This window comes from Erpetoichthys calabaricus, chromosome 5 (assembly GCF_900747795.2).
Source record: "Erpetoichthys calabaricus chromosome 5, fErpCal1.3, whole genome shotgun sequence".
In the NCBI taxonomy this organism is placed as follows: Eukaryota; Metazoa; Chordata; class Cladistia; order Polypteriformes; family Polypteridae; genus Erpetoichthys; species Erpetoichthys calabaricus.
Genome location: NC_041398.2, coordinates 53,753,422 through 53,769,723, shown reverse-complemented (window position 1 = coordinate 53,769,723; position 16,302 = coordinate 53,753,422). Strand labels below are relative to the sequence as shown.

The 16,302-nt window shown below is 38.8% G+C and overlaps 1 protein-coding gene across 6 annotated transcripts in view; it reads left to right on the top strand.

The window, feature by feature from the left end:
• loxl3b (lysyl oxidase-like 3b) overlaps positions 1-16,302 on the top strand; it is a 147,557-nt gene that overhangs the window by 128,288 nt on the left and 2,967 nt on the right. For all 6 annotated transcript variants that reach the window (XM_028801540.2, XM_028801539.2, XM_028801538.2 and 3 more), the window contains 3 exons: positions 1,537-1,780; positions 8,700-8,815; positions 11,144-11,280. In XM_028801540.2, the coding sequence (XP_028657373.1) occupies positions 1,537-1,780; positions 8,700-8,815; positions 11,144-11,280 (497 nt within the window). The remainder of the gene's footprint in view (positions 1-1,536; positions 1,781-8,699; positions 8,816-11,143; positions 11,281-16,302) is intronic.

The window sequence follows — 16,302 nt, the reverse complement described above, 5'->3', positions numbered from 1 at the left end:
TCCAGATCCCTAAAGCAGAGTCTATCTGGACTACCGCCTTATTACATCCACTTACAACTCGTTTTGCGCCCTGGTTAAAGGACACTGCGGCCATAGATCTTATATTCTTTTCCTCCTATTTAAATAAAAAAGAATCGTGGACTCATTGATTCCTTAGTGGCGTCCTGCAGCGGTGTAGCTGTTCCCTTCCTTCAACATATCCAAAACTTTTACCTTTTCAGAAATCGTTAGCATCTTCCGTTGGTTCTTGGGCATGGCCCCTGAAGCAGTAGCAGGAGCACGTTGATCCTGAATGAGCGAGACGAGACTTCCTGGTTAACGCAGCGGAATTGAATTCTGTGCTCCGTCGCTGAGCCAATCAGCACAGAGGAACTTAACTGCGTGCTCTGATTGGGTAGCTTCTCAGCCATCCGCCAATAGCGTCCCTTGTATGAAATCAACTGGGCAAACCAACTGAGGAAGCATGTACCAGAAGTAAAAAGACCCATTGTCTGCAGAATCCCGCGAAGCAGCGAAAAATCCGCGTTATATATTTAGATATGCGTACATATAAAATCCGCGATAGAGTGAAGCCGCGAAAGTCGAAGCATGACATAGCGAGGGATTACTGTATATGGTGTTTTTGGTAGAATAATTAAGTGGATAGTGCTGGCAAGGTTTGCTGGGCTGAATGGCCTGTTCTTGCCCAGATTGTTCTAATGCTCTAATATTGACATTAAATTATGACATTATTGAAATGAGTCAATCATGGTAAATTGATAATAATTGGAAGAAGTGGCACATCCTTCAGGAAAGTAAGAGAAACTATGGTTAATCTTCTTTGTGAGATCAATGACATTATGGTTAAGTTTGAAATCGTCTTTGCAAATACACAAGTAAAGCTAAACGAACTACTCAACAAAATAAAGGCATCTAATTTGCCAAAAAAGCTCACTCTCTTGTAAAGTATGGAGAACACAAGAGAATATAGAACAAGAAAACAAAAGACTCATAAAGGGAAATCCTGATTTCAACACAAAGAAAATATATTCCAGTAAGATACACTCGACACACACAAATGAAGTAGTCTCCACTGATTAGTAATGGTTCAATAAAGAGTGGTCACCATCACTTACAAAAAGTAAAAAAGTACAAGCCAAGAGGAATTGCAGAAGCTGCACCTAAAGGTCAAAATTATTTTGAAACTTTGACAGAAAACAAAAATCAAGTATTACTCTAGTATAAAAACAGTCAAAAGTCTCTGATAAACAAGGAAAAATAATCAAAAATGAATAGAAAATAGTAAATTCATCAAATTCATTTCCCACAGTTTTTCCAAAAACAAATGAAAAAAGTGAACTCCTCACTTGGAATTTAAAATTAAGGTCCATGTTTAACGATTTCAAAATATAAGAGTCAGACAGAATTTTACTAATGCTGCAAGAAACCAAAGATGAATTGGCAACATGACTGACGTGGCATTTTTATCTTTTGGTCTATTCCGCGTTAAACTGACTTGATGCCTTTTCTTTTTCTTTTTTTTTTGCTCCTCATCAGCTGCCTCTGATCTCATCTTAAATGCTCCCCTGGTGCAGCAGACTGCCTACATCGAGGACCGACCACTGCACATGTTGTACTGCGCAGCTGAAGAAAACTGCCTTTCCAGTTCTGCTGCTAAGGCCAACTGGCCATATGGCCATCGTCGCCTGCTACGCTTCTCTGGGCAGATTCACAACATAGGCCGGGCTGACTTCCGCCCCAAGTTAGGCCGGCACTCCTGGGTGTGGCACGAATGCCATAGGTAAATGAAGGGTCCATCATGATTTGTTTCTGTGTGCTAACCGTTTGTATCCCACTGGCCTCCATGTAACTCATCAGCATGCCTTTTTAAAGCACGTCTTTTGTCCTGAACTCATTCATTGCTGTCAATGTGTCCTAATAAAGTGTGCAGTATGATGGTGCATGAGGAACAAGAACAGAGTCATGAAAAATAACTAACAATATTCAGAACAGAATAACATCACTGTTGATTCAAACATTTAGTGGTGTATGTACTACAGATAATATATGGAGTATACAAAAGGCAATGTGTAAAGAGTAAATGTTATATTATGCACAGCAGATGCACCAAGTCTACCAGATCACAGGAAATGAAAGCGGGACGCTCTTAGAATTTCATCCAAAGCTTTGCATTGTGCACTCTGCATTTTTATGTCACTCATGCTAGATAGATATGTGTGTCCACGTGCTTTACATGTTTTGTACGATAAATGACCAATATTTGACATAACGAGATTGTACAGTGGTGTAGGCTACTCGTAGACTTGTTGGAGTTGTGTTGTGCCACTGCATGGCTGCATTCTTTAAACGAGTAAGGAGGATGATTTCATAGTTTAGTTGCAAATCTGGAGATCATTGACAGTTTGCTAATAAACTTTTGCCTGAGCAAGTAGGCTTAAATTTGATGACATCTCTTAAACTGTCTCCCAGCAGATTACATACATAAGAATCTTAGATGTATGCTGATCTCAAATCCTTGATTTAACTTTAGCCAAAATGGTGGAATGTGTTTAATAAGACTTCACAAACTGGTCACATCTTCATCTCAGATTTGCATTTTTTAAAATGAATTTCTAAGAAAAATGTTGTCTTTTTAAAATATTAACAGTATTTTAACTGTAGTTGAAAAATAACAAAAAATAATTTAAAAATAAATGCTTCAAACAGTTGAAACACAGCAAGGCATATCATTCCGGTCAGTTCTACTACTGGCCTACGAATGTTCATTTCGAAATGAAACTGTGCCTGCTTAGCTGGCCACAGCAAGGAAACCATACACTTTATCTATCTATCTAAAGTGATTGCTACTTATTGGTAATTAGTGTGCAGACCTGAAAATAGATAGATAGAGAGATAGATAGATAGAGAGATAGATAGATAGATAGAGAGATAGATAGATAGATAGATAGCTAGATACTTTATTAATCCCAATGGGAAATTCACATTCTCCAGCAGCAGCATACTGATACAATAAATAATATTAAATTAAAGATTGATAATAATGCAGGTGAAAACCAGACAATAACTTTGTATAATGTTAAATGTTAACGTTTACCCCCCTGGGTGGAATTGAAGAGTCGCATAGTTTGGTGGGGGAAACAATCTCCGAGACGAGACATGACAATATATATACACCATTGCAGTACACAGCATTTAACTACCATATAAACGACACTTGTATTGTTATCCTCAGAGGCATGTGTATTGACTGTGTATTTGTATCCTTTGAATATTCTTCTACCGCAAATATAGTCATCTCGGAAAACATTGATTCCACTGCACGCAATTTAGAGATTTCACTAGAAGACACCTTGTTAACTCTTCTAATCTGGTTCAAATTATACTGTCAAATTTTTCATACCAGTTTTTTTTTTTTAACACCTGTAGGTATTTTAAGACAGAACTGGGAGAAGGGACTTTCAGGCAGATGTTCAGATAATAAATGAAAGTATCCTTGTGATAAGCGCCTTAAAGCCCCTGCTTTACTGGATGACATTTTCTCCTAAATGTACCCTGTTTAGGCCCAGTTGAGATAAAATGTTTGGATATTTATGACACAATCTTAGAATTGCAACAATCCCAAATCTTTCAACAGCCCTATTGTAGCTAATCTGTCATAATAAACTGTGCGACACTTCTAGTATGCTGTGTGGTCTGGCTCAGCTTAAAGAATCGTAGCCCACGAACCTTCAGTTAATATTTATTTTACAATTTGTTAAAATTAAGTTCACTTTTAAAGGAATGATACATTTTTTAAATCTGCCAGTCATCTGTTTGTGACATTTTTGCTTACCTTTTGGATATTTTATTATCTCTGTGTTTTTAATTTAAATTCTTTTTTTTTTTCCAATTTCTTTGTGAGAATGGGGCATCTGATCAGAACAAGATGAAGTAATGTAGACACTGTCAATAATATAAAATTTTATAAACAAATTTAGCCACTGAGGTAGTTGCCACTTTCAGTAAAGATGTTAGCAAAGAAACATTAATTATAAGAACAGTACTGATCTTTGTCAAAATTAAAGGCTCTGATAATTAAGTTATTTAGACAATGAACAATGCCTTGGGGAAAACTGGAAATTTAAATCCTTCCCTATGTATCTTTTGTCAGATTTGCAAAAAACTACTTTGTACTTTTAGGAGTGTAAAGAAATGTCCCTTTTAAAATTTCTGTGTCAGCTGTTGACATTCTTAGTTGGACTGGTATCGCCCTTACAAGAGTTCTTTAGTAAAGTATTCACTGCTGGTAAGTTACATGAAAGGCCCTTTGTCTGGGATAAATCAGGTTTCTTCCTGCAAGTCATGGTGTATCCTTTATTTGCACCATGGCTGTACACATCATGTTTTTACTTGCAGCCATTTATAAGGTACAACTGAAAAATTCAAAATTCCGGCGGTAAAGGTAATGTAAAATTTCAGTCGTCCCATCCCTCACTTGTGGTATCCAGCATGTCACGGAACTTCTTCACTCAGATCGTAACATTGTATGGTATGTGAAATGGTTCTGTAACAACAAAGTGGAGTTTTGGATGGTTCCTTACCTTCTGTATGGTAACTAATACTCGGCTATTAATATACAAACAAATAACTGATTGAAATGTGCTGTGGAAAGCATTGTGAAAACTAACCCTGTGAATGCACCAGTTTATAGTTCTTTTGGATTGCTGGCTAATGCATTAAGTCCACACTAATCATTTTTACAATTTTATGTTTGTAAAATGTTTCTTTTCAACACAGAAGCTTTTCACAACATTCCACAAGCATAGTAGTGCAAAATGTTTTAATCAAAATACTGTTTATTTTTGCTCAAAGTGTTAGACAGCATTTTTAGGTTCCATCATCTACTTGAATTTTACCAATGGGATGGCAGAGCTCATATGATTTCAGCCTTAATTGAGAGCATGGCACTAACAAGATACATCTACAAGTAGACATTTCAAACTGGTAATGAAAGGACTGAAAACTAGAAATGTGCAGGGTGCCCATATTTACCACTTAATAAATGCTGCTGGTAGTGAATTCCAGTCATTAAACAGGATCACTTCATTAACTTTCACTGTCTAGATGAAATGTTCCTTTGTGCAAGCTAAAGTAGAAGCCCACCAGTCTCACTGGGCAGCACTTAGTCTTTTTCTCATGGTGACATGAATGGTGCCAAATCAGGTCTTGTTCTGCAAACTGTCAGAGCACATTTGTTAAGACACCTTAAAATATGCTTTAGATACAAAATGGCACATTTCAGTAGTAATTGTGTGTACTAAAACTCCCCACATGCTGATTGCAATCCCCAACATCATATTATCAAAATATTTGAGTCACAGAGTACTACTTGTTTTCCATTCTATAATATATTGAAATGTATAATTCCTTTTCATTAGATGTAAAGTTTAAGTCATATCCCCAGAGTAAAACTTACCACTATTTTGAATACCTTGATATAATTTCTAATATCTCGGCAGTCTCTTCAGTAAGAGAAGGAGTCACGATACTTGACACACATGTCGCCCAACATCCACGATTCCCACAGAGATGAGCCCTTATGTTTGTAGGAGCGGTCAAACAATAACCGACACTAGAATGTTTTATGCTTAGAATTCTGCATATGTATGATAAACAAGTATTTGAAATTCTTGGGGCGACAATGTTTGTCGTCAGATATATTGTATGTAGGTGATTAATATGCTGTTTTCACAATAAATCATTAAACCCTCATATATGTTAAATAACCCTCAGTTCTCAAATACTGATAGTTTCATATCAATGAACCAAAGTATGTAATTATGTATATATATCCTATGATACCCTGGGAGTTTAAGTGAGCACTAGTGCCAACATACGAGGACCAGTTTCACATCAAGTTTCTCACTTGTGGCGCTCCTGATATCTCTGCAAAAGGACGAAGGCCCAAGTCTTTAGAGTCCTGGTGCTTCCGGTTTTGCTACATGGTTGTGAGACATGGACACTATCCAGTGACCTGAGATGAAAAATGGACTACTTCAGTACTGTGTCTCTTAGGTATTGTTGGTTTGACTTTGTGTCAAATGAGCAGTTGCTCATGGAGTCCTGAATGAGGCACATTACCTGTTTTGTGATGGTGCGTCAGTTATGGCACTACGGCCATGTGGCACGACTCCCAGAAGGTCATCAAGCTTGCAGGATCCTCACTGTTGAGGACCCGAGTGGCTGGACCAGGCCAAGGGGATGCCCACGTAACACCTGACTGCAGCAGATAAGAGGGTCATTTCCAGGTGGTGACATTGGACCGCTTGTTTGTCTGGAAGGTTGTCAGCCAGGATCCCAAGCCGTTTCAGCATGTGCTGGGTGCAGCAACCCGCTGTACCAGTGCATGCTCCTCAGCCTGACATGACCTGACCTGTTTTACATCTACATGTGAATTCTAAATACAGTTTTAAACAGCCTTCAAGTGCAGCTGGACATGTTCTAGAATGCAGTACAAATTGGATTTTGACATTTTGGATTGGAACACTCAAAGCTTTTAAAGCACTGACAGGACGCCATAATTGGAAAATTCCACCCCAGGGTTCTCCTTTAGAAAACCTTACTTGGATTTGAGCGTGAAAATATACATATGCCAAAAAGTGGATGTAAATAACATCTGTGCAGATTCAAAATGAATTCATTCTTTCAGATCGGGATGGAGGTGGGGTTGGGGGCTCCCCGGTTGAAGCATTGAGCACCATGAGGAAACAACACACAGTTGATGATTGGTGGGAGTGGGTGCCAATATAAGCATGGAGCACCACTAAGCAATGAAACACAGTTGATGAGTTTTGGTCCCTGTGAAGCATCATCATAACATCTGTGCAGCAGTTCAAAAGTTCTTCATTGCACCATTAAAATTGCAGCTGACGTGCACATTAATGGGGGCATCACTGCTCATGGTTGGCATTATTATTGTTGCAATACGAGTGCAATAAAGTAATTTGATTACATTAGGAGAGTCAGACAGTGCTGCAGACTACCATTTTATGTTGCCAGAAACGTGTTATGTTTTATGTATGTACATCCAAACCATGCGAAAACTGATGTAATGTCTTCCAGTACAGCGGGCATGATGGAGTGAAGGTTGGCTGAGATATTGTATTCATGATCTGTCAGCAAGTCCTGAAAAGTGACAACAGGGAACCAATATAAACTAATGAAAAACCAAGAAAGCTGTTCAGTACAAATACACAGCCATGGACCCTCTTAAAAGAGAATTAAAATGCAGTCAGAGCATCATATTCATCACTTTTGAGGTGCAATGTATTTGTCAAGTCAACACAAAGTTTAATGACACCTCGGTGATATGAATTACTATGCGTGCGAGTCGTCATTTTGCTGCTTAAGATATTGCATTATGTGTAGGCAAACATTCCGAAATCCAAAAATATCCCAAATACTGTTGGTCCCAGGCATTTCGTGTTAGGGATACTCAACGTGTAGTATTAAATTTGTATCATTCTGCCCTAGTTGACATTTCCTGTGCGTGTGGACACAGCACATACCAAGACACTGCGATTTCAGACTGATTTTGGTAAAGAAGGCGCAGCACACGTTATCAAGTGTCCAAGCACAGACCCCATTAAGTGAAGACTTGGTGCTTGAGACAATTAAAGGAATCAAAATTTTGTCAGAGTTCATTTCTTTGACTATAGTTTTATTGTAAATTTAAATCTGACTTGTTCTTGTAATACAGTGATGCCTTATAAAAAGGTTTTCTGACTGAAGCATATTTCATTGTGACTTTGAGTCTGGCATTGCTCCTTTATAAGTAATTCCTTACAACATTTCGATTGTCCTACCAAACACGTTAAGGGACGAGCGAGACTCCTAATCAGTAGAATCTCGGACGACTTGTTTTAAGATGGTGAAGCCTGACAGTGATATGTTTCCTATGAAGCTCTTTCTTCATTTTAACATTTTAAAAAGCAAAATTCAAAACATAACCCAACAATGTGTGTCTGTTAACATGATTAAACTACGGCCAGTTGACAATGGAGGAGAGGAAGAGAATAACTCAAGTCAGCAGCATCACTGGAAGAAATAAAGCTCTCTGCCCATGGTCAGCTCTAACTGAGAGTCAACAGACACTGGGCCAGCTGGCCGTCTGCACACTCCTTGACATCCAAACCCAAAGACCTCAATGTTTGTTCTAGAAATGTATGCAGTGCTGTTCATGTTTGCAGTACGTCATCTGTGGGCAAGGAATGCATTTTGCTTAGCTAGCACCTCTTTCATTTTACAGTGCAATTTTGTTAGGATTTTCTAATTATTATAATGTATTCCCCCTAACTGGCAGGTATTTTCATTGATATTATTTTTAGTTTTTTTTTTTTTGTCCTATAGGCTTTATGATTTTTGCTGTTAATGCTTTTTCTAGATCATATATTTTAAAGATATAGTGCTGAATCATTTGTGGCATGTTAAAACACCTAAGGGCTTCACCATTAAGTCCTGGAAATAAATCATCAGCTAAGTTCAGTGCTGTATAATCAAAGACTATAATTGAAGGATGTGAAATTTCCCAGGAACACTGCCTAAAAATATTCTTTAAACAGAGTAGCCTTTTCTGTTTATTCCTTGTGTATCTTGTGTGTTTTGAGGACAACCAGCCAAGAGCATTCTCATATGTGGGCTTCCTGTTTGTGCTTTTTTAGGCATTACCACAGCATGGACATCTTCACTTACTACGATTTACTGTCTCTGAATGGTACCAAAGTGGCAGAAGGGCACAAGGCTAGTTTCTGCCTCGAAGACACGGAGTGTCAGGAAGGTGGGTTTGTGTCTGAATGGACCCGTTCTGTGGTGATACAGCATGACACGGTGTGGCCAACAACTACCAACTCATTTCTACATTCTACATGCTTTCCTGGGTGTAAAGCAAAATGACACTAAAATGTAAAATCTAGTAGAAGTGTCATTTATAAATGGTAAGCCTTGCAAATTGTGTTTTGGGTATTACTTTACAGTTATTAAGAGACAGGACACAATCAAGATGGGCAGTACGTCACAATAGCTTTAGTGAGGGGTTTGAACCTGGTAGTGCCGACATGTGCTTTGCCTATGGAAAGAGTTGAGAATTTCTAAAAGAATTGCAGTAGAACAACACACTGGCCAACTCAGATTTAGGGCTCAATCACACGACACATGCATAGAAAGGCCAGAAATGGCACTATAGGCATGCTGCATACTTTACTATCTAAGGATGGAAAACACAGCCGTCGTGGACAGTTTGTTGATGTCCTTTGTAAACAATTGAAAAAATCATTTTCAAGGTTTTAACAAACCTGGGTGGACCCCTCAGCGGCTGTAACAGGAGTTCCCAAATCCTCTTTCCACAAGAGCACTTAGATGTGCAGATTTATGCTGTTATGTCAGAGGATCAACCACATTACCAATGCATCAAGAACACACAGTGCAGATGTAGTAAATATTGAAAACTGAGCAGAATGTTCAATCTTGTGCCTTCATGGAGAAAGGACATAAAGCTTCTTACAGAATGGAAGGCAATGCTGGACAACAGCAAAACAATATCATTACACCATTATGCTTCATAATCCACACATCAAGTCATCTAGTCACATGCAAAACAAATGTGATTTGTGTTAAAAAACAAATGTGTAAATACTGGAAAATGAAAGTAGTCCACAAGCGCTAAGCCCCTTTGCATGGGATTTTGCTTTTGACTTGAAGATCAACCTCTTGACCAGTGAATGAGGGGGCTGTGGATTGTGTTTGCTGTTGTCTAGTGTTGGTCACCATTGGGTCCCGTTCATTTTCTTAGTCATCACTACAAACTCCATGGCACAAGTCATTTTTGAGTGGAGTACTCCTTTAAACAGGAAAAAATCAACTTGTGTTTTCTTTTTGAATCACTGCCCGTGGTCCTGGAGACCACACTGTCACTCTTCTCTGGACTGTTGCCTTTTTTTGTCACATTAAAGTCAAAACTAAACACATTATTCCCAATGACCCAAGCGAATTCAATAGCCTACCTATAAATTTGACTTGCACTCTACTGCACGCATTGGGCTACATCTGCTGCCACTCTGTTAGTCTTCTTAATGACTTGTCCACAAGATGTCAGATATTCACTTGTATATACAACATAAACAGGAGAGGCCCCAGTGCTGAACCCTCAGTGAAAGCACACTTTAACATCATTGCTCGGAGAGTATTTTCATTAAAAAAAGCTTAGTGAAGATCTTAAAATGATAACACACCTTGGAATAAACAATATTAACAAGACTGCACTTTAGACCGACAGATAAAAAAAAAAAAGAAGTGAAAGTTAACACTTTTGCTGAACAAGTCCATCATGGCCTACTTGAACTTCCTTTTCACCTGTTGTTGGCTTTTTCCATAACGTTGTTTTCCAGGAGCTACCGAGTTGACCATCTCAATGATGCTCCCCCAACATTTGGGCAATGTAGCTTTTCCAATACCAGGACCTTAACATAGTGACAATAGATGAATGGACTGGTAAACAAAAGAAGTTTCACAATAAGGCTTTTCATTTGGCTGTTCATGAGATGGTACCGACTACAAGTGACTGATTACATGATCCAGTCTTGGCTCGACTACTTGTATAGAATCACCTGAAAAGAATCTGTGTACCCAGTTATTTCATTGTATATGTAACAGTCTGTTGCGGTCATTTAAACTAAGACAGCCAACACCCTTTTCTAACTCCATCTCCACATTTTTCAATCGAGACGAGTTATAGCCAGACACACTACAGTGTCACGATTTGACAAGGCTTTACTTTATTCTCCAGCATCAACATGTCAAATAAGTTGTTTACTGCGGTGTGTGCACATCATACTCACTTCCATGTCCAGCTTTTCCAACATTTCCAGGACATGCATCTTAGACTACCTTGAGATGGACACTAAACTGACCTGGTGTATCTAGCTGTGTGTGAGAGTGGTCTCTGCGATGGACCTCCATCTTGTCCAAGTTTTGTTCCTGCTTTGTCTCTTGTGCTGCTAGCACTGTCTTGACACTATAACAGAAAATGGTGGTATGGAAAATAGAAATTTTATTCTCACAGTTTGGCCTAATAATGTTTTACAAAATTTTGTGTTTGTTTATTGTGCAGGCATTGCTAAGAGGTACGAGTGTGCAAACTTTGGGGAACAGGGCATCACTGTTGGCTGCTGGGACTTATACCGCCATGATATTGACTGCCAGTGGATTGATATTAGTGATGTGAAACCAGGAAACTATATTCTACAGGTAAGGAGAAAATACTGTTCAAACGATAAGACAGAATCAAGAAGAACGACAACCCAAAATCAGTTAAACTCACCATTTTTAGACCACCCTGTCATGACAATAGCCTGCTAAAACAAAGAAAGCCCAACTGTGAGCTACACTACCCATTCAGGCAAAAAGCTTTCCCTAAAAAGTAAAACATTCCTTATATATTCAAAGTTTAATTACTAAGGTTAGTCCACTCTGCCAAAATATTGAAAAAATACACAAACACAGGGGAGTTTGGGAGTTGGATCAGAGTTGGAAACTTTCTAAGGGTAAATTGTACACCCGCACTGAGAACCATAGACACTTGGAATAAACTACCAAGTAGAGAGGTAGACAGTAGGACTTTAGGTTCTTTCTAAATTCAACTTGATGTTATTTTAGAAGAATTCAGTGGGTAGGACTGACGAGCTTTGTTGGCTGAATGGCCTGTTCTTGTCCAGATTATTGTAATGTTCTACAAATCTGACCAGAAAAGAGGAACAGTGGGGCTTTGAACTTAATGACCTCCTGACTGTGTCTTTGTCCTAAGAGGACCCCAACACAAGGTGACACAATCAGTCTTTCTTCTTGTCCCCCAGGCAGATGTCTCTGTCACATTAAAAGACGCTGATTAGTTCTTAAAACCACTTTACACAGAATCTTGCACAGTAAACACATTAAAAATGTCTGTCTCAACAGCCAAACAGAAAAAGTGTTGCAGTGAGAATCTAAACTGTACTGTAACTCTCCACTTATGTTGTGTGCAAGAAAAGCGCCATGCAAATAACACTGAGAGTAATCTAAAAATACAATTAAAGAGCTAATTTCCAAAATGCACTTAAGCCCACTACGCTCACTTTTGAACTTTCTTTTCCCCCCAATGAGTTTTTAAAGTTAACATGAATTTAGTTCAATATTAATATACATATCCTATGACCCTTCCCTAGAGAAGTGGATAGATTGATTAACATAGACAGTTATAGTCACTTTTGATTCTGTTTCGCGCTGGGAAAAAGAAATTCCAGGAACAGGCATGTACTATCATCTTAATCATCACCAAAACAAAGAGGGAGACTTTAGGAATTGTTTTTCCCCCATAAACTTTTCAGACAAGCATAGCAAATAATGAAGATGTTAGTAAAACACACTTAGGCCAGGTTTATACTTCACGTGATGCGTGCTCTGGCAGACGCTACTGCTACGCAAGTGTTGTACTGTTCATACTTGTGCGTTTACTTTACGTAAATCTGGAAGAATCCACCAGGTGGCAGTGCAAGATATCATCACGGGTTTGCTGTGTTGTGAATTGCCTGAAGCATCCATTAAATTCCGAGGACACTTTGCAGCAATATCTCTGAAAAGGATGTTTAACACTAGAATTACCAGAGCCTACGAAAAAACTCGTATATCCGGCCCACCTTAAATCGCTTCTTAAAACCTTTCTCACCTCTCCGCCAGCGTCTTTTGTCATCTAAATGTACTGATAAAGACAAGCTGCCAGCAGCCGGCTATTCCATCCCCCCAACGACTTAGAACGTAAACAGGCTTTTCCCAGCTCTTGCCTTGATTGATTATCTGGGAGTGAAGTGGAGTTTTAGAGTAGAAATAATAAGATTGTTATTTGAAACACACGCATTTCATATGTGTTGCATTTCTACAGTAATCTGTGTAAACACATTGTTAAAACAGAAACGTGTTATATATTCTAGTAGCAATTGACAAAATGTAGGCATAAACTATATAATGTATGAAGCCTGAAGTCCAAATATCAAAGAAACACTTTCACAAAAGGTACAAAAAAAAGCCACCGCCAAAAAAACCCGCCTTAGTGTGAGACATTGACATGACTTAACTATCACTGCTTCCGTGGCGTAACAGTATCAGACGCTGGCTGGGAATCAGAAGGTCATGAGTTCGATCCTGCACAACTCCCATTTGAGAAGTGTTCTTATTTTCACTATTTTAGAATAAAAAGATACATTTGATTTCAGTCTGTAACAGCTGGTGTAATTTATGATATTTGTAAAGGTTAGCTTTATTTTTTTAAAATTCACTTTTCATTGTCTCAGTCGCGTTCAGGATCCATCCCTACCACCCCCCACCTGACACTGCTGTTTTTACATAAAGACGCGCTATAGTTCTGCAGTGTATCACGATACATACGACCGCGTGTTTTTTTCCCCCCAATATTGCCAGTCCCCACGTGTTGCTGTATGCTGTTTCTTTTGTACTCCAGGACATGCAGAGGAAAGCATAGTAAAGAGCAGTAACTTCAGCGCTATATGCAATCATCAGACACTCCCCATCTGATGCTGTTTTCACATAAAGACGCGCTAAAGCCCTGCAGTGTACTTGTGACTGCATTGTTGTACCAATGCTTGCGAACTGAAGTGTCTGCATACACTTTTCGTGGCATTATACGTGTATTTTTTGAGCATGCCCATGTAGCTCAAACACAGGAACATATGTTGATGTAAAAGTATAACAAAACAAGTGCACTTTTATTCAAGACTATAACCGAAGAAAAAAGAAAGCAAGTTACAGTAGGCGGTTGATATGACAGCTTGCATGGTGGAATGCTAAGAACTGCTGATTTCCATTCTGTGCTATATAACTTAACATTTGAATCTGATGATTGCATATAGCGCTGTCTTGTTTAGTGTGCGCAAGAACATGCAGGTGGCCAGTTGCTGAGTGCTACAACACACATTTTAAAAAAAGAAAGAGACAAATATATGTGACGTTTTGAAGAAATCATTTTATGACGCGAATAGTACCAATCAGAAAACATCGTCGAAGTAATGCAATATTATTTGAAAACGAACAGCGTCAGGTTGGGTGTGAAGTTATATTAGCGCTGTTTGAGTCAGATCAGAAGCTGAAAAAGCTGAACAAGCTCCTGTTCTGACTCTAAGTAAAAAAACATGAATTAATCAACAGAAATAACCGCGATCAATATCACCAAGTGTGATCAAGAGTACTGTTTCGATCCCCACTCACTCCTATATTTGCCGTTTTCAGTAGTAAGCTGCTCTTTTGTTAATATTATACAGTACACACATGCACTTGATTTGTGTCTGTACTTGCGCTGTTACTTAGAGAGTCAGATCGGGGGGGAGGGGTAATGTTAGAGCTGGTGAGCTTATTCAGTGCTTTTTCTTTCAGTACATGTGCCTTCCCTGTTTGTTTGTATATCTCTGCCTGTCTGTCTCTGTATTACGCAGTGCTCTGTCTGTCTGTGTGTTATGGATCTTGAAAAAAAATAAGTTATAAGGATGGTTTGCTGACTTGGAGCACCACTGCCTTACTCTGCCACAGAGACGCGAGTTCGATTCCCAGCTTTGAAGAAAGTGTTTTTTTTTTCCTCAAACGGACATTAAATTTATAAATTGGTATGCACTGTAAATCGTTAACTTTAAAATGTCAATCGCGGTTATTTCTGTTGATTAATTCATGCTTTTTACTTAGAGTCAGAACAGGAGCTTGTTCAGCTTATTCAGCTTCTGATCTGACTCAAACAGCGCCAGTATAACTTCACACCCAACCTGACGCTGTTCGTTTTCAAATAATATTGCATTACTTCGACGATGTTTTCTGATTGGTACTATTCGCGTCATAAAATGATTTCTTCAAAACGTCACATATATTTGTCTCTTTCTTTTTTTAAAATGTGCGTTGTAGCACTCAGCAACTGGCCACCTGCATGTTATTGCGCACACTAAACAAGACAGCGCTATATGCAATCATCAGATTCAAATGTTAAGTTATATAGCACAGAATGGAAATCAGCAGTTCTTAGCATTCCACCATGCAAGCTGTCATATCAACCGCCTACTGTAACTTGCTTTCTTTTTTCTTCGGTTATAGTCTTGAATAAAAGTGCACTTGTTTTGTTATACTTTTACATCAACATATGTTCCTGTGTTTGAGCTACATGGGCATGCTCAAAAAATACACGTATAATGCCACGAAAAGTGCATGCAGACACTTCAGTTCGCAAGCATTGGTACGACAATGCAGTCACAAGTACACTGCAGGGCTTTAGCGCGTTTTTATGTGAAAACAGCAGTGTCAGATGGGGAGTGACTGATGATTGCATATAGCGCTGAAGTTACTGCTCTTTACTATGCTTTCCTCTGCATGTCCTGGAGTACAAAAGAAACAGCATACAGCAACACGTGGGGACTGGCAATATTGGGGGGGAAAAAACACGCGGTCGTATGTATCGTGATACACTGCAGAACTATAGCGCGTCTTTATGTAAAAACAGCAGCGTCAGGTGGGGGGCGGTAGGGATGGATCCTGAACGCGACTGAGACAATGAAAAGTGAATTTTAAAAAAATAAAGCTAACCTTTACAAATATCATAAATTACACCAGCTGTTACAGACTGAAATCAAATGTATCTTTTTATTCTAAAATAGTGAAAATAAGAACACTTCTCAAATGGGAGTTGTGCAGGATCGAACTCATGACCTTCTGATTCCCAGCCAGCGTCTGATACTGTTACGCCACGGAAGCAGTGATAGTTAAGTCATGTCAATGTCTCACACTAAGGCGGGTTTTTTTGGCGGTGGCTTTTTTTTGTACCTTTTGTGAAAGTGTTTCTTTGATATTTGGACTTCAGGCTTCATACATTATATAGTTTATGCCTACATTTTGTCAATTGCTACTAGAATATATAACACGTTTCTGTTTTAACAATGTGTTTACACAGATTACTGTAGAAATGCAACACATATGAAATGCGTGTGTTTCAAATAACAATCTTATTATTTCTACTCTAAAACTCCACTTCACTCCCAGGTAATCAATCAAGGCATTAGCTGGGAAAAGCCTGTTTACGTTCTAAGTCGTTGGGGGGATGGAATAGCCAGCTGCTGGCAGCATGTCTTTATCAGTACATTTAGATGACAAAAGACGCTGGCGGAGAGGTGAGAAAGGTTTTAAGAAGCGATTTAAGGTGGGCCGGATATACGAGTTTTTTCGTAGGCTCTGGTAATTCTAGTGTTAATG